This window comes from Dermochelys coriacea, chromosome 8 (genome assembly GCF_009764565.3).
Source record: "Dermochelys coriacea isolate rDerCor1 chromosome 8, rDerCor1.pri.v4, whole genome shotgun sequence".
In the NCBI taxonomy this organism is placed as follows: domain Eukaryota; kingdom Metazoa; phylum Chordata; order Testudines; family Dermochelyidae; genus Dermochelys; species Dermochelys coriacea.
In genome coordinates, this window is record NC_050075.1 from 54,366,398 (window position 1) to 54,391,578 (window position 25,181).

Here is a 25,181-nt window from a genome sequence, read left to right on the forward strand (position 1 = left end):
TGTGAGGGGAAACCCCTTATCTGCATCCATTGCTGTTTATAACAGTTCTCACTCTGCAATGAACAGGCAGATTCATTCACGGGGAAGCCAAACACTCACTTCCGAAGCCACGAGCTCTGCTGATTTCCATTGATTATCAGTAATAAGCATGAATGTAATGTCCTGTCTTTGTATGGCGCTTTACAGAGATTAAAACAGGCATGGCTCTGTCCCAAAGAGCTGTCAGTATAAAATCAGAGAAACACTGAACTCAAAGATAAGACAGTGGATGGCAGAAGGGAAGGAAGAGTTGAAAGAAATCATTGTCATGTGTGTTATAATATAAACAACTTACAATTTTTGGTCACTTTTAAATGCAGATTGAGGTAAGACAAATGGTAGGTATAGATCGCTCAGGAAAGGGAGCCAACCTTGGAAAGCCTGGTGAAAGCAGAGGGTTTGAGGAGGGATTTGAAAGAGCAGCGAGTGAGGATGTTTGGCACCTAGAGCTGCAGTGGGATCCCGGGTACAGGAATATCGTGAGGGAAGACATGAAGGCGAGAGAGGGAGAAGGTGGTAAGGGAGGAACAGGCCACTACCAAAGGCAGTTAGATTCTGGCATGTTTACATTTTCCTGCCCTTGGCGCACCTGAATTTGAGCAGGTAGCCTGGACGTCTTTGATGTTTTCTGCCATGTCTGTCTTCACCCAGACGTTCTGCCTTTCAGCCGTGGAGTGTTTGGCAGTGTCTCTCTCATTGGCCATCCGTTCACTGACTTTCCATTGCTATGGAGACTAACAAGTGCTGCTTCTAATTGGACACAGCCAGGGCATTGTTTCTGTCACTGGGACCTTGTAGGATGCTGTGACTCTGTAAGATGCAGCAACAGGATGCTGTGTCTTAAAGGACAAAATCACTCATGTTTTTGTAGGTTGTTCCTATCCTTCTGCTCCCCAACTCCATTTCATGGGGCAGTCGCTTGCGCGTCATTTCAACACACCCAGGAAGCCATTGGGCAGCAGCGATCCTGGAGCTACTGCTCTGTCGGCACACTGCTGCCCAATAGCAGAAATCACAGGGCACATGGGTGGCTGGAGCATGTCCCTGTGGCACAATGCTCTAAGGTAGCAGCAGCTTGCAGGAACTGCATCTTGGCTGCACAGAGCAAGCAGTAGCTCCTAGGAGATCTCAAGATCTGAGTCCTGGAGGCAGTGTTGGGGGCCAGCTGGAGCTGTTAAGAGCGGATTTCTGGCATAGTGCCCAGAGCAAGAGACATTCAGTCCTGGCATGGTTCTTGGAGGCAGCAGGTGCAAACATGAGCCAAGTCCCAACAGAGTGCTCAGAGGGGCAAAATGTTAACGGGTGCTCAGATGTGACTTTTTTTTTTCCACCTCCCGCTTTAAGTTACAGCATTTTTTTCACTAGAAAAGGACAAGCCAAAGCAAGTAACCAGCCCATCACTAAACGAATAGATCCGCTTAGTCCCATTCTGCAGGACTCGCATTATATTAGTCTGACCCCACTCATCCTTTCCCCAGCTCTGATTGGCTCTGGAAGCCTTTGATTCCTGAAATTTAGGTATGTTTTCAATACAGTTTTGAGTCCTGCTTTTACACACATGAATGGACTGTTCTTGTTATGTGACAGCCACTGTGTAGGTCCCTCTGCTTAGCCTGGAAACTGGCCACCTTATGGGTCATTTAATTGATTCAAAACAAAAGAGCATGCTGTAGTTGCATGAACCAGAAATGGAAACAGCTGTTCTGGAAATTTGTAGCAGAGCAGAAGGAGATTATTTAAATAAAAAATTAGAATTACAAATGAGCTTTTCAAAGGACTGCTGTTATCTGCCCTGCTTGCTCTCTCTTTATAGAGTATCTGAGCGTATATCTGCATAGAGAGAGCTGATGGCAGGTTTTTAAATCTTCCCACTTCATTCCAGGCAACTGCTCTTGAAAAATCACTCTACAGCACACAGTGAAGACTATGGCTAAATATCTTATCTCAGAAAAGAGACAGCAATATTAAAGTCAAATTCTGCACTTGAATGCACACACATTGGAGGGAGGAATTCAGTTCAGAGACTGATCTAGAGAGATGAGTCAGGAAACCAGGGAAAAAACTAAGAGGGGAGGAGGGCAGGAAACTAGGAAAAGAATGCTAGAATGAGAATGAGAGCTGAAGACTGGATGTCAAATCACAGAGTCTATTTAGTGTCTCAGGGCCTGGCAGGTACTCTTCCTTCTCCCTCCCACTGTCCCTAATGGCTCCAGATGGTTCTTTCCTTGGCCCCCTTCTCTCCTCTGTTTATACCCTTTCTCTGGATCATGCCATGGCTCTCTTACCATCTTGATGATAATAATTTGCAAGTGTACCTGTCCACCACTGATTTGCTTCTACCCATCCAATCCTGCATCTCAGCCTACCTCTCTTATGCCTTCTCCTGGTTGCCTCACATTTAACATGACGAAACCAAATTCCTTATATTCCCTCCGAAACAGTCTCCCCAACCTCCATTTGTTGTCATCACCATCCACCCCATCACTCAGGCCCATAGTCCAGGGGTCATCCTTAACTCCTCCCTCTCTCTGGCCGCACACATTCAACCCTAATGCTGCTGCTTCCAAAATATTTCCAGGTTCCAACTGTTCCGCTCCACCCCTACAGTTAACTCTCTCATTCAGGCCCTTTTAATCTCCTGTCTGGATTGTTATTACCTCTGCCTCTTTGACACCCAAGTTGTCCACCTCCAGTTCACACACAATGCTGTCTCCCCCCTCCCCCACAATATCAGTCCCTTCTTTGAATCCCTCCATTGACACCCCATCCTATATCATGTCTGCTCTTTGCAACTCTGCCACTCTGTATTATCCATCTTTAGCTCTGCTAATGACAATTGCCTTGTTTGCCCATTTGCCTACTGCTCCCACCAGCCTCTCTGAAATTTCTTACATGCCACCCTGCATGCATAAAACACCTTCCCTGAGTTGGTCTGTAAGGCCACTATCCTTTACCCATTCAAGTGGAGGACTCCTGCATGTACCAAGACACACACAAGAAGCTGGCTGGTTATGACAAGCTGGTGGTGCTTGGAGAGAATCTAAGTCTAATCAAAAACAAAAGAATTCACTGTGCTATTCAAACATTACATTACCCTGGCCAATTCCCACCTTGACCACTCCCATATTGCACCCAATCCCTTTGTGTGCTTGCTTACCCATTTTTTATTATATAAGTTCTCCAGGGCAGGGAACAATTCACTTTCTTTTGTGTTTTGTAAATGCCTAACACGTTGAGGATGCTATCAAATACAAATAGTACGTTATAATCATTGTACTAGTATCAGTAGCATAGGGGAGATCCATAAGATCCTTCTGTATAGGGAGAAGCATGGTCACATGAAACACTAATGACCCAGACATGCTGCCTCCAACACAGCCATTTCATTCCATACTTAGCTGAATTAATGGGCCGGTAAAGGTAGTTTGCTCTCTGAAGGCATCATTGCTTCTGACTGTTCTCTGAAAAACAGGCTACTTACGTAACGTGTCCTGCAGGAGAATACCTGTAAAGAAAACTTTACGTCTGGCTCAGCAAGCAGATATCCCACAGCCACTCTCCTGTTGTAGGGAGATTTATTTGTGGATCAACAAGCAGGTGTCTGTGTTGCAGTCCTCACTTCATAGATGGGTTTTCTTGTGGCTGAGAAGAGCCCCCAGACTTACCTTTGACTAAGCGACCAGACCTTCCCCCAGCACTGTTCATGATAATAAATAATTTACCCATAGAATCGTAGACACAAAGAGCTGGTAAAGAACCTCAAAAGGTCATCTAGTCCAGATCCCAGTGCAGAGGCAGGACCAAATATACTTAGACCATCCCAGACAGATGTTTGTCCAACCTGTTCTTTAAAATCTCCAGTGACGGGGATTCCACACCTCCCTTGGAAGCCTATTCCAGAGCTTAACCTTATAGTTAGAAACATTTTCCTAATGTCTAACTTAAATCTCTCTTGCTGCAGAGTAAGCCCATTACTTCTTATCCTACCTTCCATGGACAGGTGGAAAAATTGATCACCACCCTCTTTACAACAGCCCTCAACAGTCAGGTCCCCTTTCAGTCTTCTGTTCTCAGAACTAAAAAAGCCCAGTTTTTTTTATCTTTCCTCATAGATTATGACAGTTTTCTAAACCTTTATCATTTTTGTTGCTGTCTTTGGGACTCTCTCCATTTGTCCATACCTTTCCTAAAGTGTGGCACCCAGAATTGGACACAGTACTCCAGCTGAGGTCTCACCAGTGCCGAGTAGAGCAGGACAATTACCTCCCAGGCCTTACGTATGCTTAACACTCTTGTTAATATACCCAAAATTATATTAGCCTTTTTGTAACTATATCACATTATTGACTCATTCAATTTGTGATTGACTATAACCCCCATCCTTTTCAGCAGTACTACCGCCCAGCCAGTTATTCCACAATTTGTAGTTGTGCATTTGATTTTTTTTCCTTCTTTAGTGTACTCCTTTGCACTTGTCTTTGTCAAATTTCATCTTGTTAATTTGTCAAGGTCACTTTGAATTTTAATTCTGTCCTCTGAAGTGCTTGCAGTCCCTCCCCGCTTGGTGTCACCACAAATTTTATAAGTGTACTCTCCATTATCCAAGTCATTAATGACAATAATGAATACTATCAGATCCAGGACAGATCCCTGTGGGACCACACTGTACATGTCCCCCCAATTTGACAGCAAACCCTTGATAACTACTTTCTAGGTGTAGTCTTTCAACCAGTTTTGCCCCAACCTTCTAGTAATTTAATCTAGACCACATTTCCCTAGTCATCTAGGACTGTGTCAAAATATTTACTAAATCAAGATACATAGGCACCAACTCCATGGGTGCTCTGGGGCTGGAGCATCCATTGTGAAAAAGTGGTGGGTGCTGAGCACCCACCGGTAGCCCCCCTATCAACTCCTCCCCTACCCCCCAGTGTTTGCTGCTTGCTGGCAGGCCCTGCTAATCAGCAATTTCTCCTCCCTCACTCCCCAAGCCTTCCACTTGCCATGATCAGCTATTTCGCAGCATGCAGAAGGCTTGGGGAGAGTGGGGGAGGAGTGAGAGCATGGCACGGAGAAGGGAGGGGGTGGAATGGGGCGGGAAGAAGCGGGGTGGGCGTGGAATGGGGGTGGGCAGAGACGGGGCCTTGGAGGAAGGGGTGGAGTGGGGGCAGGGCCTGTGGCACATTAGAAAGTCGATGGTCGAAGCCTCCCCTGCCCCCCGGCACATTAGAAAGTCAGTGCCTGTGTCAAAATACATCATGTCTACAGCTTCCCCCCATCCCCTCCAGGCCAGAAATCCCATCAGAGAAGGAAATTCGGTTGATTTGGCATGATTTGTTCTGAACACATCCATGTTGGCTATTACTTATACCCTATTAAATAGCCAGTTGTTCCATTTGTCGGAACTAAGTTTCTTCTCAAAAGGCAAAGGGAGGAAATCTGTCATCGCTTTGTGGGTGATTTGTCCCCGCTCTTGAAGCATTCTGTCTCCCCTGCATTGCTGCTTTCCTTCAGTCCTCTGCTGACACATTGCACCGCCTGCATTATTCTATTACAGTAACTTCCCTTGCTCTGCTAGATTCATCTGGCAGAAGTGGCTTCCTCTGCACCTGTAATGTGTACAACAGGTAGGGGAAGGGAGACCCACTGCTGGTCCCAGTTGCAGTTCTGCTCCACAAAGCTTAATGTCTTGGCTGACGTTTCCTCCATAAGCAGTATGTCTGCTCCGCAGGAGCTAGGCTAAAGCGGAGTATGCATCTTTTTAGTCTACATCCTGACTAATCCATTTGCAGACCCAAGCAATAGATGAGATTTGGGGAATCATTTGCATTAGTCTTATAAAAGAGAGGTCCTGCCCCCACAATATTTTTTTGCCTTAGACACTAGGCAGACTCTCTGAAGCTGATGACAATAGTAGATTTAGGTGTGCTCTGTCTCCCTCTTCAGCTCTGAACACAGACAGCAGTTCCTCGGGAACCTGAGGGACCGTCCTTTGCTTTCCCTACATTTCCTCTACTGCCAGCATTCTTGTCCCTCTCCTCCACCACTTTTCTTCCAACACAACTAGATCTAGGTTGCTGCATCACAAGGCAGGACTGTGCAGAAGACCTACTGCTACCATGGGATCACGGAAAATTACTGGGCCAGTCAAATCAATTCACAGGATGAGAATAGATGGAGGACTGGGGAGGAAGAGATTCCGAGCAGATAGATAAAGCAGTGAAAGATCTTTTCTCCTCCTGAATGTGAGTAAAGTAAGAAGGAAACCCACAGGCACAGAGGAAACAGTTCTCACTTTGTGTTTATTACATCCTCACAGTATTGGCTACAGTAAAGGTGAATGACGACATTCCACTTTTCATTGTAATGACATAAATCAGTGATAATGACAAAGACATCAGCCAAACATCTCATATGAGTTGGGTGTAAGTGACTCTTTCAAACAAGAGCAGCTAATGCAGAGGGAACTCCAGGTGGAAACCCTAACCACTGCCTTCATCTTAAACTTGCATGGCAAATAGGAAAGGAGTACTTGTGGCACCTTAGAGACTAACAAATTTATTAGAGCATAAGCTTTCGTGAGCTACAGCTCACTTCATCGGATGCATTTGGTGGAAAAAACAGAGGAGAGATTTATATACACACACACAGAGAACATGAAACAATGGGTTTATCATACACACTATAAGGAGAGTGATCACTTAAGATAAGCCATCACCAACAGCAGGGGGGGGAAGGAGGAAAATCTTTCATGGTGACAAGCAGGTAGGCTAATTCCAGCACTTAACAAGAATATCAGAGGAACAGTGGGGGGTGGGGTGGGAGGGAGAAATACCATGGGGAAATAGTTTTACTTTGTGTAATGACTCATCCATTCCCAGTCTCTATTCAAGCCTAAGTTAATTGTATCCAGTTTGCAAATTAATTCCAATTCAGCAGTCTCTCGTTGGAGTCTGTTTTTGAAGCTTTTTTGTTGAAGTATAGCCACTCTTAGGTCTGTGATCGAGTGACCAGAGAGATTGAAGTGTTCTCCAACTGGTTTTTGAATGTTATAATTCTTGACGTCTGATTTGTGTCCATTCATTCTTTTACAAAGATGGGCTACAAGCCGTCAGGAACAGTATCCCCGATACTGTCACGGCTAACCTGGTGGCTGAACTTTGTGACTTTGTCCTGACCCATAACTATTTCACATTTGGTGACAATGTATACCTTCAAATCAGCGGCACTGCGATGGGTACCCGCATGGCCCCACAGTATGCCAACATTTTTATGGCTGACTTAGAACAACGCTTCCTCAGTTCTCGTCCCCTAATGCCCCTACTCTATTTGCGCTACATTGATGACATCTTCATCATCTGGACCCATGGAAAAGAAGCTCTTGAGGAATTCCACCATGATTTCAACAATTTCCATCCCACCATCAACCTCAGCCTGGACCAGTCCACACAAGAGATCCACTTCCTGGACACTACAGTGCTAATAAGCGATGGTCACATAAACACCACCCTATATCGGAAACCTACTGACCGCTATTCCTACCTATATGCCTCTAGCTTTCATCCAGATCATACCACTCGATCCATTGTCTACAGCCAAGCGCTACGATAAAACCGCATTTGCTCCAACCCCTCAGACAGAGACAAACACCTACAAGATCTCTATCATGCATTCCTACAACTACAATACCCACCTGCTGAAGTGAATAAACAGATTGACAGAGCCAGAAGAGTACCCAGAAGTCACCTACTACAGGACAGGCCCAACAAAGAAAACAACAGAACGCCACTAGCCATCACCTTCAGCCCCCAACTAAAACCTCTCCAACGCATCATCAAGGATCTACAACCTATCCTGAAGGACGACCCATCACTCTCACAGATCTTGGGAGACAAGCCAGTCCTTGCTTACAGACAGCCCCCCAATCTGAAGCAAATACTCAACAGCAACCACACACCACACAACAGAACCACTAACCTAGGAACCTATCCTTGCAACAAAGCCCGTTGCCAACTCTGTCCACATATCTATTCAGGGGATACCATCATAGGGCCTAATCACATCAGCCACACTATCAGAGGCTCGTTCACCTGCGCATCTACCAATGTGATATATGCCATCATGTGCCAGCAATGCCCCTCTGCCATGTACATTGGCCAAACTGGACAGTCTCTACGTAAAAGAATGAATGGACACAAATCAGACGTCAAGAATTATAACATTCAAAAACCAAAAAGAAAAGGAGTACTTGTGGCACCTTAGAGACTAACAAATTTATTAGAGCATAAGCTTTCGTGAGCTACAGCTCACTTCATCGGATGCATTTGGTGGAAAAAACAGAGGAGAGATTTATATACACACACACAGAGAACATGAAACAATGGGTTTATCATACACACTGTAAGGAGAGTGATCACTTAAGATAAGCCATCACCAGCAGCAGGGGGGGGAAAGGAGGAAAACCTTTCATGGTGACAAGCAAGGTAGGCTAATTCCAGCAGTTAACAAGAATATCAGAGGAACAGTGGGGGGTGAGGTGGGAGGGAGAAATACCATGGGGAAATAGTTTTACTTTGTGTAATGACTCATCCATTCCCAGTCTCTATTCAAGCCTAAGTTAATTGTATCCAGTTTGCAAATAAATTCCAATTCAGCAGTCTCTCGTTGGAGTCTGTTTTTGAAGCTTTTTTGTTGAAGTATAGCCACTCTTAGGTCTGTGATCGAGTGACCAGAGAGATTGAAGTGTTCTCCAACTGGTTTTTGAATGTTATAATTCTTGACGCCTGATTTGTGTCCATTCATTCTTTTACGTAGAGACTGTCCAGTTTGGCCAATGTACATGGCAGAGGGGCATTGCTGGCACATGATGGCATATATCACATTGGTAGATGCGCAGGTGAACGAGCCTCTAATAGTGTGGCTGATGTGATTAGGCCCTATGATGGTATCCCCTGAATAGATATGTGGACAGAGTTGGCAACGGGCTTTGTTGCAAGGATAGGTTCCTGGGTTAGTGGTTCTGTTGTGTGGTGTGTGGTTGCTGGTGAGTATTTGCTTCAGATTGGGGTGCTGTCTGTAAGCAAGGACTGGTCTGTCTCCCAAGATCTGTGAGAGTGATGGCTCGTCCTTCAGGATAGGTTGTAGATCCTTGATGATGCGTTGGAGAGGTTTTAGTTGGGGGCTGAAGGTGATGGCTAGTGGCGTTCTGTTGTTTTCTTTGTTGGGCCTGTCCTGTAGTAGGTGACTTCTGGGTACTCTTCTGGCTCTGTCAATCTGTTTCTTCACTTCAGCAGGTGGGTATTGTAGTTGTAGGAATGCATGATAGAGATCTTGTAGGTGTTTGTCTCTGTCTGAGGGGTTGGAGCAAATGCGGTTATATCGTAGCGCTTGGCTGTAGACAATGGATCGAGTGGTATGATCTGGATGAAAGCTAGAGGCATATAGGTAGGAATAGCGGTCAGTAGGTTTCCGATATAGGGTGGTGTTTATGTGACCATCGCTTATTAGCACCGTAGTGTCCAGGAAGTGGATCTCTTGTGTGGACTGGTCCAGGCTGAGGTTGATGGTGGGATGGAAATTGTTGAAATCATGGTGGAATTCCTCAAGAGCTTCTTTTCCATGGGTCCAGATGATGAAGATGTCATCAATGTAGCGCAAGTAGAGTAGGGGCATTAGGGGACGAGAGCTGAGGAAGCGTTGTTCTAAGTCAGCCATAAAAATGTTGGCATACTGTGGGACCATGCGGGTACCCATCGCAGTGCCGCTGATTTGAAGGTATACATTGTCACCAAATGTGAAATAGTTATGGGTCAGGACAAAGTCACAAAGTTCAGCCACCAGGTTAGCCGTGACAGTATCGGGGATACTGTTCCTGACGGCTTGTAGTCCATCTTTGTGTGGAATGTTGGTGTAGAGGGCTTCTACATCCATAGTGGCTAGGATGGTGTTTTTAGGAAGATCACCAATGGACTGTAGTTTCCTCAGGAAGTCAGTGGTATCTCGAAGATAGCTGGGAGTGCTGGTAACGAAGGGCCTGAGGAGGGAGTCTACATAGCCAGACAATCCTACTGTCAGGGTGCCAATGCCTGAGATGATGGGGCGTCCAGGATTTCCAGGTTTATGGATCTTGGGTAGCAGATAGAATACCCCAGGTCGGGGCTCCAGGGGTGTGTCTGTGCGGATTTGTTCTTGTGCTTTTTCAGGGAGTTTCTTGAGCAAATGCTGTAGTTTCTTTTGGTAACTCTCAGTGGGATCAGAGGGTAATGGCTTGTAGAAAGTGGTGTTGGAGAGCTGCCTAGTAGCCTCTTGTTCATACTCCGACCTATTCATGATGACGACAGCACCTCCTTTGTCAGCCTTTTTGATTATGATGTCAAAAACCAGTTGGAGAACACTTCAATCTCTCTGGTCACTCGATCACAGACCTAAGAGTGGCTATACTTCAACAAAAAAGCTTCAAAAACAGACTCCAACGAGAGACTGCTGAATTGGAATTAATTTGCAAACTGGATACAATTAACTTAGGCTTGAATAGAGATTGGGAATGGATGAGTCATTACACAAAGTAAAACTATTTCCCCATGGTATTTCTCCCTCCCACCCCACCCCCCACTGTTCCTCTGATATTCTTGTTAACTGCTGGAATTAGCCTACCTTGCTTGTCACCATGAAAGGTTTTCCTCCTCCCCCCCCCCCCCCCCGCTGCTGGTGATGGCTTATCTTAAGTGATCACTCTCCTTACAGTGTGTATGATAAACCCATTGTTTCATGTTCTCTGTGTGTGTGTGTATATAAATCTCTCCTCTGCTTTTTCCACCAAATGCATCCGATGAAGTGGGCTGTAGCTCACGAAAGCTTATGCTCTAATAAATTTGTTAGTCTCTATAGAATAGACAGCATCTTAAAGAAGCTGGGCTCCAAGTCAAGCTGTCCTGTGATTCAATTTGCAATTCACTCCTCCCTAAGCTAAGGCTCTCATGAGTCCTTCTGAACCATACAACGTTCCTGGAAGCATGTATGGTTAGGAGGACACCTTAACTTGCATTCTGCTCAGGCCTGGTACCAAACTACCCAGCCTAGTAATACCAGCTGGTACTGAAAGTTCCCTCTCCCAGTTCAGTGTTTTCACTGGCATCCTTATTTCTGATCCTTTTAATGAAGGATGCAGATTCAAGGTGGTATTGGTGGCTTTGATATAAGGAAAAATGGAAATCCGGGTCCCTGTTCTGATTGTAAAGAAAGGAGGAGAGACGATATAAGGGAGATGAGACATTTGGCTCGCAGTTCTTAAAGAAGCCAGTTCCATCCCATAGATTACTCATTGCCTGCTCTCATTGCTGGAAATTCCACTGAGACCCATTCTGTTGCATACGTAAATATAAAATCACACATGTCCTTCTCCTCTCCCCCATCCCTTTTTAACTGGCAGATGTAGACATGAGCAGAGCAATATGCAGAGATGCTCCTCATACTGCAATGTGGTTGGCTCTGCACTCTACAGCAGTGGTTCTCAAACTAGGGCCGCCGCTTATTCAGGGAAAGCCCCTGGCAGGCCTGGCTGTTTTGGTTATCTGCTGAGACCGCAGGTTCGGGTGATCGCGGCTCCCACTGGCCGCTCCAGGCCAATGGGGGCTGCGAGAAGCGGTGCGGGTCGAGGGATGTGCTGGCCGCCCTTCCTGCAGCCCCCATTGGCCTGGAGCGGCAAACCGCGGCCAGTGGGAGCCGCGATCGGCTGAACCTGCGGACACGGCAGGTAAACAAACCGGCCAGGCCTGCCAGGGGCTTTCCCTGAATAAGCGGCTGCCCTTGTTTGAGAACCACTGCTCTACAGTATGTGAAAGCAGAGTTGATCCTGATCTGCAGTGGTTTAGATTCAGCCTTTGGGCCCAGCAGCGTGAAAGGGTGAAAAGTACTGGGATACATACAAATACAAGAGCTGCTCATTGAGCCTGTAGCAGCTCCACCACTCTAGCTTAGCAAATTGTACTGTGAATACCAGAGAGGAAAATAAGCTGGGAATTGGACCACAGCCCATCTGGGTCGGTTAACTGGTCAGCTGGGCTTCAAACCAGACAGAAAAGGACTGAAAGTGTGAAGCAGTGACTGGAGACAAGAGCCTGACACCAGATCCAAGACCTCCACAACATCCTTGGGTTGTGGATTCTCCCAAGAGCCTCAGACAGCCAGTCTCTCCTTACGTGCCTTTCTGCACAAATGGTTCATTTTTTAGTGATTAGAGACTCTGCCTCACAGTTCCCTTCCTCCCCTGCCCCCTTACGCTTCCACATACATGCCCTGGAGCATCAACTGAGTTTATTAACACAGCCTTGAATTAGAGGTACAGCTTTTTAGTAAAGCCAAGGGGGAGGTGCAGAGCAAAAATAACCCACCATGACTAGGCAAATATAAGAGACACATCTGTATATGAACACAACCTTGTGGAAACTGGGAAGCTAAAAGGAAGCACAGCAGTAACCCCAACAAAACAGCTATTGACTCCTAGTCTAATAGTAGAACCGGAGTAACGACAGCACCAGCCCCCCCTCACTTTGTCACAGCCTGCCAGCAAACATGGCATGTGAAGCTTTAAAAATGGAGAAAAGGGGACACAAAATTAGGAACAAGCCAAAAGCTTCAGAATGCCCAACAAATGTGTGTGAAGTGGAAACCATTTCTGATGTAGCAGCAAACATATCTTGGTTTCAGTTCCGTGATCTTTGACTTGTGTGTCAGAGCAAGCGCTGTACTAAGACATAAGATGACTACAGCAGCTCCAGCACAAGAGGTGAAATGGAATGTAGCCAGGATGTGTGAAACTGACAGGTAAGAGATGACAGGCAATTGGTGTGTAGGGACAGGTGACAGCTACACAGCACAGTGTGTAGTGACAGTCCGAGGTATGCTGGAAAGATACGAAAAGACAGCAGACAGGTATCTGGGGAAAATAAGAGGCGTCATGATAGGTATGTGACAACAGAAGACAAGTCTGTAGGGATGGGTATGTGAGGATAAATGAGAACTGTGAAATAATAGGTACGCAGTGATGGCTGAGAGGTTGGTGAGAAGAGAGGAAAGGTATCCATGGACAAGAGGTATACAGGGACAGCTTTGTGACACATATTGAACATGTGTGCAGAGATAAATGAGAAGCAATAAGTACATAGGGACAGGTATGGGAATGTGAGGGTAGGTTTATAAGGACAAGTGAGAGGCATTCAGGGAGAGGAGACAAATATGCACTAACAAGTGAGAGGCACTCGGGGACTGGCATGAGGTATGCTTTGATATTGCGCTGTATGCTGTAAACATTTCAATTTTGTTTCTATATCAATGAACATTCAGTTCAGTTTGATATATGTGCTGTTAAGGATCGTTGGAAGCACAGCAGAACTTTACATCTCCCATTACTCGCCAATCTTACATATGCCGCAAAAAAACGCTAACAGCTCATTTTATATCACTTATGTGTTATCCTAGTCTAACTTTTACAGTCTAAATCACAGTAAAGATCCTCTACTGGAAAACATTAAATTTATATATAAAGCACATACACATTCGCTCATACACGCACTCACTCACACATGTATTCCTTCAATACTCAGGCCTAGTCTACACCTAAAACTTAGGTCGATCTAGCCACATTGCTCAGGGCTTGTGAAAATTTTTGCAGCCATAATTAGAGTGACCTAATCCCTGTATAGGTTTCAGAGTAGCAGCCGTGTTAGTCTGTATTCGCAAAAAGAAAAGGAGTACTTGTGGCACCTTAGAGACTAACAAATTTATTAGAGAATAAGCTTTCGTGAGCTACAGCTCACTTCATCGGATGCATTTGGTGGAAAAAACAGAGGAGAGATTTATATACACACACACAGAGAACATGAAACAATATTGTTTCATGTTCTCTGTGTGTGTGTATATAAATCTCTCCTCTGTTTTTTCCACCAAATGCATCCGATGAAGTGAGCTGTAGCTCACGAAAGCTTATGCTCTAATAAATTTGTTAGTCTCTAAGGTGCCACAAGTACTCCTTTTCTTTTTGCGAATCCCTGTATAGATGCAGTCAAAGGAAGGATTCTTCCATCAGCCTAGCTTCCTGCCTCTCAGAGAGGGGGATTAACTACACTGGTGGAAAAACCCATTCTCTTGATGTAGCACCGTAGTGTAGATGCTTCCTACTGTGCACAGCTGCAGTGCTATAGACTAGGCTGTAGTGTAGACATATCCCAAGATGATCAAGACCTGGCCCTTCATACTTCCCAGTGTGGAAGGCATGGACTCGTCAATGCACTAATGTTTACATTTAAAGGGACAGACAACTTCAAATCTGGTTAATCGGGGAAAAAGGTTAAAAGCAGTTTCAATTTCTACCCCTGCCTCTGTGTCCCTCAAATTTGGTAACTTTAAAATTGCATTTTCCTATTTTTAAAAGTATTTGCTCTTCCCTCTTGTTGTCATAGATCATCACAAACTGACAAGCTGTTCAGGGGAAATATGCAAAGTGTTGTCAAATGCAAAGGTAGAAAGAAACAATTTTTTCTCCCACCCCTTTCGATTATAGCAGCCTTCGTTATAACAATACTGGGTCCAGAATTTTCAGAGGGAAGTGTGATAAGTTGTTGATGCCCCTTTAACATCAATAAGAGTTGAAGCGAAGGCAGGGTATTAATCTTTGAGGATTTATCCTTCTAGACTAGCATAGTGTTTGCAATGGCTGAGGCTAAATCACTATTTTCTTCACGAGCTCCTGATTTTAAAGGAGGCGATTACATAACTTTCCTATTTTCATTCAATTCAGGCTGACATTTAGCATAAAAGACAGCAAATTATGCTAATTTCTTCTGTTTAAAAAAAAAAAAGCTTTAAATCATTAGGTTGTTTTCTATCTGGCCTTACTGCCATGAATAGTAGTGGAGCTCAAGACAGCAATGTTGGTGAGAATCACACTGAGCATACATCAGGAAGTCCTGCAGATATTTTAGTATGGGGATGGGCACTGATCTGGCCAGCTGCCCAGTCTGTTCCAAAATCTGCAATAGTGTCAAATTTTCCATAGCTTCATCCCAATCATTTCGTTTGGATGAAGCGATAGAAGCAAAGGAGTGGGAGCATACAGCTTACATCAGATAAAATCACTCAGCCTGGGGAGGTCTTTTTAAATGGACAGTCAACTGTCTCACCCCCTCTAGTTGGTGAGAGAAACCTCCCTTCTCCTCCCCATCCCATATACTTTCCATCCAGCCCTCAGCTGTCCAGCTATACTTGCCCTTCATTCCCAGTCATGCAGAAACTCTCACTTTACTGTTTTTTTTATGCCAACTGGCTGACTCGACCTGTGCAATATTTTCTCACAGTGCTTCTATAGTAGGCTGAGCTCTCTGCCGAATAGGTTGGCCTCCCAAAGGGCTGGGAAGTATTAGCAGGTACTGAGGATACCATCTGTTGAAGTATCCCCGGAGTCTTTAATGTGCTGTGGATGGAGCCTTTTTGGGCGCCTTATAAACAAGAAGTAAAAATGACCAACTTTCTTCTCTTTAAAAAGCACTGACTACGCATCCCCCACAAGCACTTTCAGTTACATGCTGGTCTAGATAATACTTAATCCTGCCTCAGTGCAGGGGACTGGACTAGATGATCTATCCAGTCCTACATTCTGTTTCAATGATTCTTCACTTGGAAAAAAGGACAGAGTTGTGCATATATGCACCCTTTGCATTCACAGCCACAATATGTGGATTAATATAAAAGATAAAATATACATAGCCCTCCCCTGCCTTCACAATCTCAGCACTTTCAGTGTTGTCACTTGTGGTGTCTGTCCCAGACCATAGTGTCATAAAAGACAGCTAAGACCTTTCAGCCAGTACCTGAAAGGCACAATATAGGCGTGCCCATCCTGTCACACTGAAGAGTGTGCTCACCAGTTCAAAAGCTGTAGAGTCATTGGTTTCATGCACCAGTTCATGTTCATGCAAGGAGTCACCTAGACACTTCTGCATTAAGGAGCAAATTCTGTGCATCCAGCTCCCATTGACTTCAACTTAACTCAACAGGAGCTCCCCACATCTAAAAACAACATAGCCCTAAATGAGGGTGCCACAGTTTGTGTCATAGGGAGAAGAGTTCACCTCAATTCCTCAGTAGCTCTCTTGGTGTCTGCCTCCAATTGCACAGAAAACACATTCGGAATGTTCCACGAACCCTGTGGAATGATGTGAGTAAATTTTTTTCCCAGCGTCTCTCAGTGATCTCCCCCACCCTCCCCCCTTGCACTTTTATCTTACATCTGCAGCACAATGGGGATGTATATGTGGTTTAATTCTGTTTAGTAGGACAAAAATATAGCCCAGGAATAACCAAAGAATAATTTCATCAGTTTTTGATTCCTTCTAGTGTATTGCACAAGGTTCCTGAAATAGTTACCTCTGCGATCTTGTTTGCTAGGTTGACAAAATGAATTGGCTAAGGGAATTCATGATAGATTCTAGAGCAGTGGTTCTTAACCTTTACTGCAGCCTGCACCCCTTTGGTTCTCAAAATACGTTCTCGCACCCCTTATCAAAATTCATTGAAGTAGGTCAGTTCTTTAAACCTAGATATATTTTTATTTGTGACAGTAATCGCTAAAATGTATAATGTTAATAAATACATAGGTTTGATTAAAATATAGTTGTACTTACCTGCCTGTGATTAATTTGTGTTTTCGATGATTTACCTTCTAAAAAAATCTGGCATGTCTCTCACCCCCAGAAAGGGCATCTCGCACCTCCAGGGGGTGTGTGCACCCCAGGTTAAGAACCACTGTTCTAGAGGTACTTTTAAAGAAAATAGATAGAGGGGCTGTACTATAGGGCCTGCATTTGGGTGCAGATGTAACCCACACACCTCCTGGGTGAGGTGTTGTGTCCCATCTAATGGCACCGAGACCACAGAGAGAGAGATATAAAATGAGCCTGCTCTATAGGCTCAGCTATTAGCTTTTAGCTCATGCAATAGAGGCTCATGCACTAAGCTCCAGAGGCCCCAGCTTCAATCCCGCCCGCTGACAACCAGGATCTGTCAGCGTTACACAGGCTCAGTTCCACACACCTTGCAAACCTGTGTTCCAGTCCCTGCCACTTATTTTACAATCCAGTTGCGAAGGACATCGGTAAACAATGGTTCTCAGATCATAGGGCACAATGCCCTTTCTGATAGTCCCTCTAATAGAATGAAAATTGACCCATGAGAGGGTCTCTCTCTTACAAAGTGGTCTGCAAAATGCAAAGTAGAGAATCAGTTTTAGAATAACAGTGCTGTCAGATGCTGTAAGGTAATCTTTCTTTAGAAAACACATTTTCCCTATACAGCATATAGCCTCTGGTGCCTAAGAACTCTGACCTGCTGCACATGACTCTGAAATGAGACAACCATGCTCCCCACCCTCATTGTGATTCCCGAACCACAAATACCCAGTCACCTGGAGCCCAAGTGTCACCACCATGCAAAACTTTGGTTACTGGTCAACGACAATGGCATATGAGAACTGTTCAGCAAAGCTAAGCCACTCTGCACCTAACCATGCATCAGCTCTCTCTCTCTCCTCTCCCCTTCCCTTCCCATTCAGCCCGAGTGTCAATTCCATCCAGTGCTCACATTATAGAGATAGGACTGGGAAGACATTTATTTAATAAAAACAATGATGCACTAACAAAACCCTCCATCCTAATGAGAGAAACCTCATAATGACTACAGAACAGAGGCTATACATCCAGCAGCTCCCCCGGCATAGCATCCCTCAAAACAGAGCTTGAAAGCTGTGTCCTACCTAATGCATGGATATGCAATACTTTTTGAGACCCATGCAGCTTTTTCCTACTTTGCTGTGTGTAGCTTTAGACTCCAGTCCGTCCTGTTTACTCAATTTTGAATCAAATTTTTAATCCAAACTTTTTTGGATAGCAAACCCACAGACCACCCTAACCACAGAAATTGGAGCCTATTGTAAATTTATTTATGCATAACTTGGTGGTTGTGTGACACAGTTGATGTCTGTGCATAATCCTTCCTTAAGCTATGCAACAAAAATATGGAAAATACAACAGCAAATAAGTGTCTTATATACTGCTTCAAAACTGGATTCATCCAGTGCATGACATGTTTCCACTGTCCTATCTGTTTTCACAGTAGAGACTGCGTCTCCATATTTGTCTGTACAGCACTGAACACACAGTTAGCAATCAATAAATAAAAGCAGTCTATGGACAATAAATACAAATAACTTCAGTATCAATGTTATCAGCTGCTGCATGAGGTCAGGACGGAGGCGGTTTTTAAGTGTTGTGCTACATTGCACACAAATCCCTTTTCTTTTACCTCTCCCTGTCATGCCCGATCATGCAATGCATGAAACGTGAGTTCTCATATAACAGGCAGCACCTGCGTTCCCCTTTCTTGTTAGGAATTAGCATGATGGAGCATCACATGTTGCCTCCCAACACTACAAAGCTCTTCTGGGGCAAGAAGTATCTTTTTGTTATGGTTTTGATATAGAGCCTAGCACAATGGGGCCCTGCAACATGCCTGGGGCTCCTATCTGCTCCCACAAAACAAATCAATCAAATAATAATTATAATTTGTACTAGAACCATTTCTAGTAAGGGCTTTTGGTTTGGCCTCCTGGGGAGGAAACTTTGGCTCCTTGACAATGCAAGTGAAAATAACATTCAGCTTCCCTCCCCTAAAGAGAAGGACTTTAGGGTTGGGGGGCATCATCAGATAGGAAGGGGGTGCAGCAAGGTTATGGCTGACATCACAGTGTGAGCAACAAAAATGGAAGAAAGAGCTGACTCAGTTGATCAGTTCTACCTGGGGAGACAGCTCAAGGTCTCATGGTCCCATGGTCTCTAGCTTGGAGTTCCAACTGCCCACGCCCTCACATGATCGACAGCACTGCTTTAGATTGTGCTCAGTTACACTAGTTTCATGACTGCCCTTAGTGTCCCGTCCAAATATGTGGGATAGTTGAGGGTGGGGAAGAGGTCTGGAAGGATGGAAGTTCATATTGGCATTATTTACCAACTAACCAGTGTGGTAAGTTTTGGGAAACCTGCCTTCTTGATAGATGACCCAGTGCACCACAGAGGACATATTTATGATCCTGAATAGGCCAGAATCTGCTAGGTGCTACCACTAACCAAACACACACACAGACTCCTAGTACTGCGTTTGTGTCACACTCTGAAATGGGCTCCCCCTTTCTCTCTCCCCTTCCTCCTTTACCACCGCTTATTTTAAACACCAATGAAGTTTCACATTTGGAAATGGTTTTGGCTGCCATGGGAAGCTTATGGTTTCTGAGGGTCCCATCCCTGCTCTAGCTGAGCCTCCTCTGGGTTTGGGTCAGCAGGTCTGTGTAAATTTTGGATCTCAGGAACCTGGGGTAAGAGTCTTTCTCCATGAGGCCGCGCACTTTCCCCTGGGCCTGGTCAAAGCAAGATAGTGAGGGCTCCTGCACATTATTTCTTGTCACCTCTCGTGTCTGGAAGTCTATGTTCACCTAGGGAAAGAGACAAGAAGAAGAATTATATAGAGTAATTCTGTTTTATATAGTTAAGAATGTATGTTTGTCACAGCCACGACTAATAACACAACAACATAACCTTTTGGGGTGGGAGAGGGAGGGATTCATAATAAGTCACCGTGCAAATTTTCTAACTTAGGTGGCTTAAATTAAGCACTTCAATCCATATTAATTTCAATATTAGCTGTGTGTGCTTAGCACCTCTGAAAACCAGACCATTTTTATGTAGGTGTCTAGGTGTGAATTTAGGTGCTTACCTTTAGGCACCTACTGCAAGTCTGAAAATGTTGACTCAGAGTCTTTGTCACCCCAGCTATCCCATCACTCATCAAGACTCCTATAAATTTTTACAAATTTGGCTTTATATACATTTAGTGTGTAGAATAATGAATTGTTAGCAATTTTAAACTATTACTAAAATCTTATTAAATAGCTGTAAGTTATTTTTGTTTTACAATAAACTGTTTGAATTGTCTCATAATTTCCCATGACAACTACTTACTAAAATATATTGTGCCTCGACTTTTCCATTTTAAACCCCCTAAACGTAGGACTTCAGCATTTTTGCTGTGACAAATCAATTAATTTTCCCAGATTTTTGCCCTGACAAACAACCAGTCTTAACTGTGGTTGTCATGAGAAAGATGGCTGCAAAACAATTCCTGTGTGAGAGAGTTTGCAATTATTAAACTTTTGAATAGGGAGGCTTCCATGGTACACAAATATAATGCAGTCAAGAAAGGAAACCTTTATCTGTGCCTCCTCTCAGATGGTTACAGCATTAGTTGGCTGTGCATTGTGCTGGTGGGTCATTTAAAATTTTGATACACCAAAGGTCATGACCTGTGTGATCTGATTTTAGGAAAGACCAAACCCTTTAGATATCATAGGGATTGACACCGCATAATCTAACCTAAACCCAAGTGTCTAATCTCAGCTGGAATGCATTCAGTGCCACAGGATGCTGGATCACTTCCCACTCCAGTTGACATAATCAGAAAGACTGCCATTGACTTCTGTGGGAGTTCAGTTTGACCCTGTAGTCAGCCAAACCTCAGCTTGGGCTTGAGCCAAAGTGCCTTTGAGTCTCTTGCCCCTGGGTCCCCGCCAGGATCCCCCACTCCTGGGCAATCTTACTGTTCCCAGCAGGAGCTCAGCTCACTCCCAAGGTCTTTTCAGCTCCCAATTTATAGTCTCCTTGACTCTAGCCCCTGGGTGCACTTTCCAGGACCTATCACAGTTCACGGGCCTTTTGCTTATACCAAGATTGTAGTGTCTATCTGCCTCAAATGGGGTGGGGCTTGAAGGAAAATGTTAGCAGCTGCCTCAGGCTCAACTTCCGTTGTTGCTGGAGCTCACGAGCATGCCCTAGAAGCTTCCTGGTTCCTGGAAAAACTCCCCCCTTGGCCAGGATCACCCTTTTAAGCCCCACTTCTACAGGCGTAGCATGTTCTGCCAGTGCACCTAATTGACACTGCCTGATTGCAGGAATGCTCGTTAGCCTTTCCACCAGGGAGATGGGTGTGTGCCCCATCAGAGGCCACAGATTACCAATATTAGTAAGTCACAAGTTGTGGGTAAAGTCTGAAGTTTACCCCGCTGGAAGCCCTCTTGGAAATTGGGTACACATTCACTAGAGAAATCTGTAAGCAGGCCCTCTCTGAATGAGCAATATGACATCACAACGTGACATCACAATGCAGGATATAATATCATAAACTGTGACTATGTTAAAGGAGAATTCACAAGTCCAAACTTTAAATTGTGGCTACATTTTCTATTCAGCAGTGTGCTATTGCTCGTAACTTTCAGCAATTATAACAATGCTGAATTATACAGATTCAGAGGGGTGTAGAGCCTAGATTGACACACACCCCCTAACTCTTGGAGATTCAACAGATTAGAGCAGTTCTGGGAGTGTTGTGAAGGCAGTTTTGGGGACCTATAAAGCAATAATTTTGATACTTGTGAAAGAATGAAGGAGCAATGTCTCTATCAAGCTGTTGATTTGCAGAGGTTCCCCACTGGTCGCTTTGGGATGCAGGCTGCAATAACTTAGATATCCAGACACACTGGCCAACAGTAGCCAGTGAAATCATTGATCAGCTCATTACCTCTGCAGTAGTCCCCTGAAGAGTACAAAATCCCAGCATTGGGGATATGAGTCACTAGTAGTGGAGGGAGATGTGGCAAACATGATGTACCCAATCCTTCTTTCCTTCCCCTTGCGAAGTGAGTTTCCCTGCAATACCTGTCTCTCAGATTAATCCCACCAGAGTGTGTATGCCTACCAACCTCTCGAGGAGCTTGCACATCAATGAATTCTTCAAAGATCCTGTGGGCCTTGGATGCCAGTTTGGTTGTCGACCGGGTCTTTTTGAACTCCTCACAGGCCAGCCAGAACTCCAGATTCTCCTCGCTGAACTCTGTCTTCAGGAAGGCGCGGAATGCAGCCACCCCATCTACAAAGGGGAAACATTGGATTTATGGAAAAAGGGAAGCAACTGCAGACAGGTAAGACCTCTTTACTGTATATCCCACTGTTCTCTCATCCCAACAAATACAATCCCTATATGTTTCAAAATCTCTGCCATTGGCACAAAGAGACTTAACTGCTGATCATGTGTTTTTTCTACAGCAAGCTCAATTACTGTACTCCACAGGTTACACAGTTACATGAGGCTCCCATGTGGTTAAAGGAACCCCCTCCTGTGTTGTTTTTTAATCAGTATTTTGCTAGGTATGTAGGCAGAATTTCCTAGGGATTTCAGTGGGATTTGAGAGCCTAACTCCTATAGGGTCCTTTTAAATTCCTAGGCTCAAGTTATACATTCTACTTGCCATACAATTGTTAATGCCTCACTTTGTAAAATACATTTGTCACTAGGTAAAACTGTTTATAAAATATATCATTTGTGAACTTGTCTCCTTTTACATGTGGGCTTTTCATTACTTTGATTTATTACCTTGAAATGTTTTTAACTCTGATTTGTACATAGGAAGTATCTTAGAATTTCTAACCATAACAACTACAATAAAAAGGAAAAGGAAGGAACACTGAGGGGTTACCACCTCTCTCTAGCTAGGTGGTCAAAGTGCTCTTATCTCTTTTAGTGTTTAGCAATTGTGAGACTTCGATAATGTTTCTGGCTAGCTCAGGTTACAAGTTATGATTATGAAGATTTGGCTAGGAAATTGGAGCATTCTGATTTCTGTGCCTAGGCATATTTATAAAAAGGGGCACATGTAGACACAGCCACTGTATTTATTTTCTCTGCATGTGGGATCCAACGAATTCGGGTCTGGAATAAGCAGAATTGAAATCAATGAGCGCTCCACCCACTTATGACAGAGCTGAATTTTGCCCTTTCAGACCTTTCCTATAAGGTAGGGCCATATAAGAGTTTATGACAGGAATCCTTCTTTGATCAGCATTACCCCATTTCAAGTTTGTGTCTAAAAACATTTGTGGGATGGGACAGGGAATGCAGTCAGTGGGGGGAAAGAAGTGGTCTTGGGGAAACTGACAGAAGGTCCCTCCTACTCTCCCTGCCCTGAGTTTGGGAGCTAAGCTCCCCTTCCTCCTGCCTCTTCCTGGGCTGATGAAATAAGAATTTCTCAGGCACAATAATCTAAAGTGGGAGCAGCAGGAGGGGCTGGTGCTTGACTGGGGGTATGATGGGGTTCTAATCCTTCCTGGACCAGTACCAGATGGGAGATTCCTTTCTGACTCTTTTCTTTCCCAGAAAGATCCATCCCCTGCCCTTCCTCCCCACTTCCAATGGGCAGAGATGGAAAGTGACAGTCTGCTGCCTCCAGCTCCCTCCTCCCCCTCCCATGGCAGGGGAAAAAGAGAAACCCTGTCCCCAGCCTCCCCTCCCCTAGCCAGAATCCAGGAGACACTGGGGTTGCCATCTCTGAGATGCAGAACCCCACCCCCACATCAGCCCTTAAGGGAGCCCTCCTGCTGTCCCCTACCAGAAGCCCCTGCCTCAACCACTTCACTCCTAGCGAGACTCAGGTGTTTTTATGACAACTTGCATTTGGCACTGGCAGAAGACAGGATATTGGGCTAGATGGACCAATGGTCTGGCCCAATATGGCTGTTCTTATGTTCTGTCCCCCTTCCTAGTCCCTGATGCTGGGAGGAGCCACTGCGGTTTCAGCAGCTTGAGGGCCTGGCATACACCCAGATGTCAGCCGCTCTCCCGGCCACGTGGCATGCATCATAGTTACAAAATCACTGTGTGGACACGCATGTGCACAGCTTTCAGGGAAGGTTGGTCCCAAGTGGGGAAAAAAAAACCCACACATTAAATCTTTTCACTGGCAAGGCAGTACAAAAACTGTCCAGGCTGGTTAAAAACCAGCCAGCTGACAACCATAGCCACCACTGGGACACAGAATGGTTCCGTCAGCTCCCTCTCCCCTCTTGAATGTCTCATCTAAGTGCCTTACGTCTTCCAGTAACCTTGCCTGCATTCCCCACAAGCAACTGGGAATGGCTTTATGAGAGCTGGGGTGAAAGTGCCTCTTCCTGCTTGCTTTTAAATAGCTAATGTGAGATTATGGACAGAAAGGGGACACAGGGATGAGATGCTCAGCTACAGCTCTATCACATCAACTCTTTGGAGTATCGTTTTTTAGTCTTCTTACTGCCCAAAGAGAGGGGGAAATGTGGTCTCAGCAAGGTGCTGTGCCAGCTGCAAAACGAGGGCTTTTGTTGTGTGCACAGCAGTGCTGCTGAAACTGAATGCTGTGATTTGGATACAATGGACTCTACAGCTCCAGGTGCCTGAGGGAGACATTAGCCCCTCTCCAAGCCAACGGTGCAGGGACATGCCAGAGATATGGCCGGGGCAGGAGGTGTATCAGGAATGCACTGCACTAGGCTGTTGTGAGCTGCTCGATGGCTTCATAACATGATGTTGTAGGCATCTTGAGATAGAGATGCTGCTGAGGCAGCTTTAGCTTACACCAAGGCTTGCTCTACTTCCCGGCTGACCCCAAAATGCTGGAGGCAAGAAGGTGGCACACAACGTGTGCCCTCTCCAAAATCTAGTACCCAGTGTCTTTCCTGGGGAGGTAGGGTCTTAGTGGAAAGGTGAAAACTCAGGAACAGATTAGGGAATCTATGCGGCAGTATGGGATAGCAGAGAGTTTGGAGGGAACAGAAGTTTGAAGGGAAAAGAACAGCAGATCCTGGTGCCATAAGGCTCTTTGTATGTAGCTGGTTCCTGTAATGTTTGCCCTTAAACATTCCATAGTTGGTTAGTGGATACCTTGCTGAAGCTTTTTACGACGACGATAAAGAGCTTTGCGATATGCTTCTAGACACCCTGCCTCACTTTTTTGGTCTTGATTCTCTCTCTGCTTTTTGACATCCTTAGCATTGACACAGGGGTCACTCTCCAAAAACAGAAGCCTTGCCAGGGGACGTGATGAACAGAGCATAATGTCTGGTAAAAGGAAAGGCTTTCTCATGATTGATGCAGCAAGAAAGACCTTTGCTTCAACCCTGCTCCAGAGAGCTGCCTGGGGCAGCAGCTGGAACCAGAGAGTCTCTGCACAGTTCTCTCTCCTT

At 45.0% G+C, this 25,181-nt stretch overlaps 1 protein-coding gene and 1 long non-coding RNA gene across 3 annotated transcripts in view; one reads left to right on the plus strand and one right to left on the minus strand.

Annotated features, from left to right (window-relative positions):
- Positions 1–14,082: 14,082 nt before the first annotated feature.
- The window catches only part of RGS8 (regulator of G protein signaling 8), a 34,755-nt gene continuing 23,656 nt past the window's right edge, over positions 14,083–25,181 (minus strand). For both annotated transcript variants that reach the window (XM_038415033.2, XM_038415030.2), the window contains exons 5-6: positions 21,893–22,059; positions 14,083–19,573 (exon numbers count right to left, since the gene is read on the minus strand). In XM_038415033.2, coding sequence (XP_038270961.1) covers positions 19,391–19,573; positions 21,893–22,059 — 350 coding nt within the window. In that variant the 3' untranslated portion in view covers positions 14,083–19,390. The remainder of the gene's footprint in view (positions 19,574–21,892; positions 22,060–25,181) is intronic.
- On the plus strand, positions 21,618–25,048 carry LOC122455539. The gene is made up of 3 exons (XR_006273779.1): positions 21,618–21,829; positions 21,990–22,111; positions 24,988–25,048. It is a non-coding gene; the product is annotated as an uncharacterized LOC122455539 (long non-coding RNA).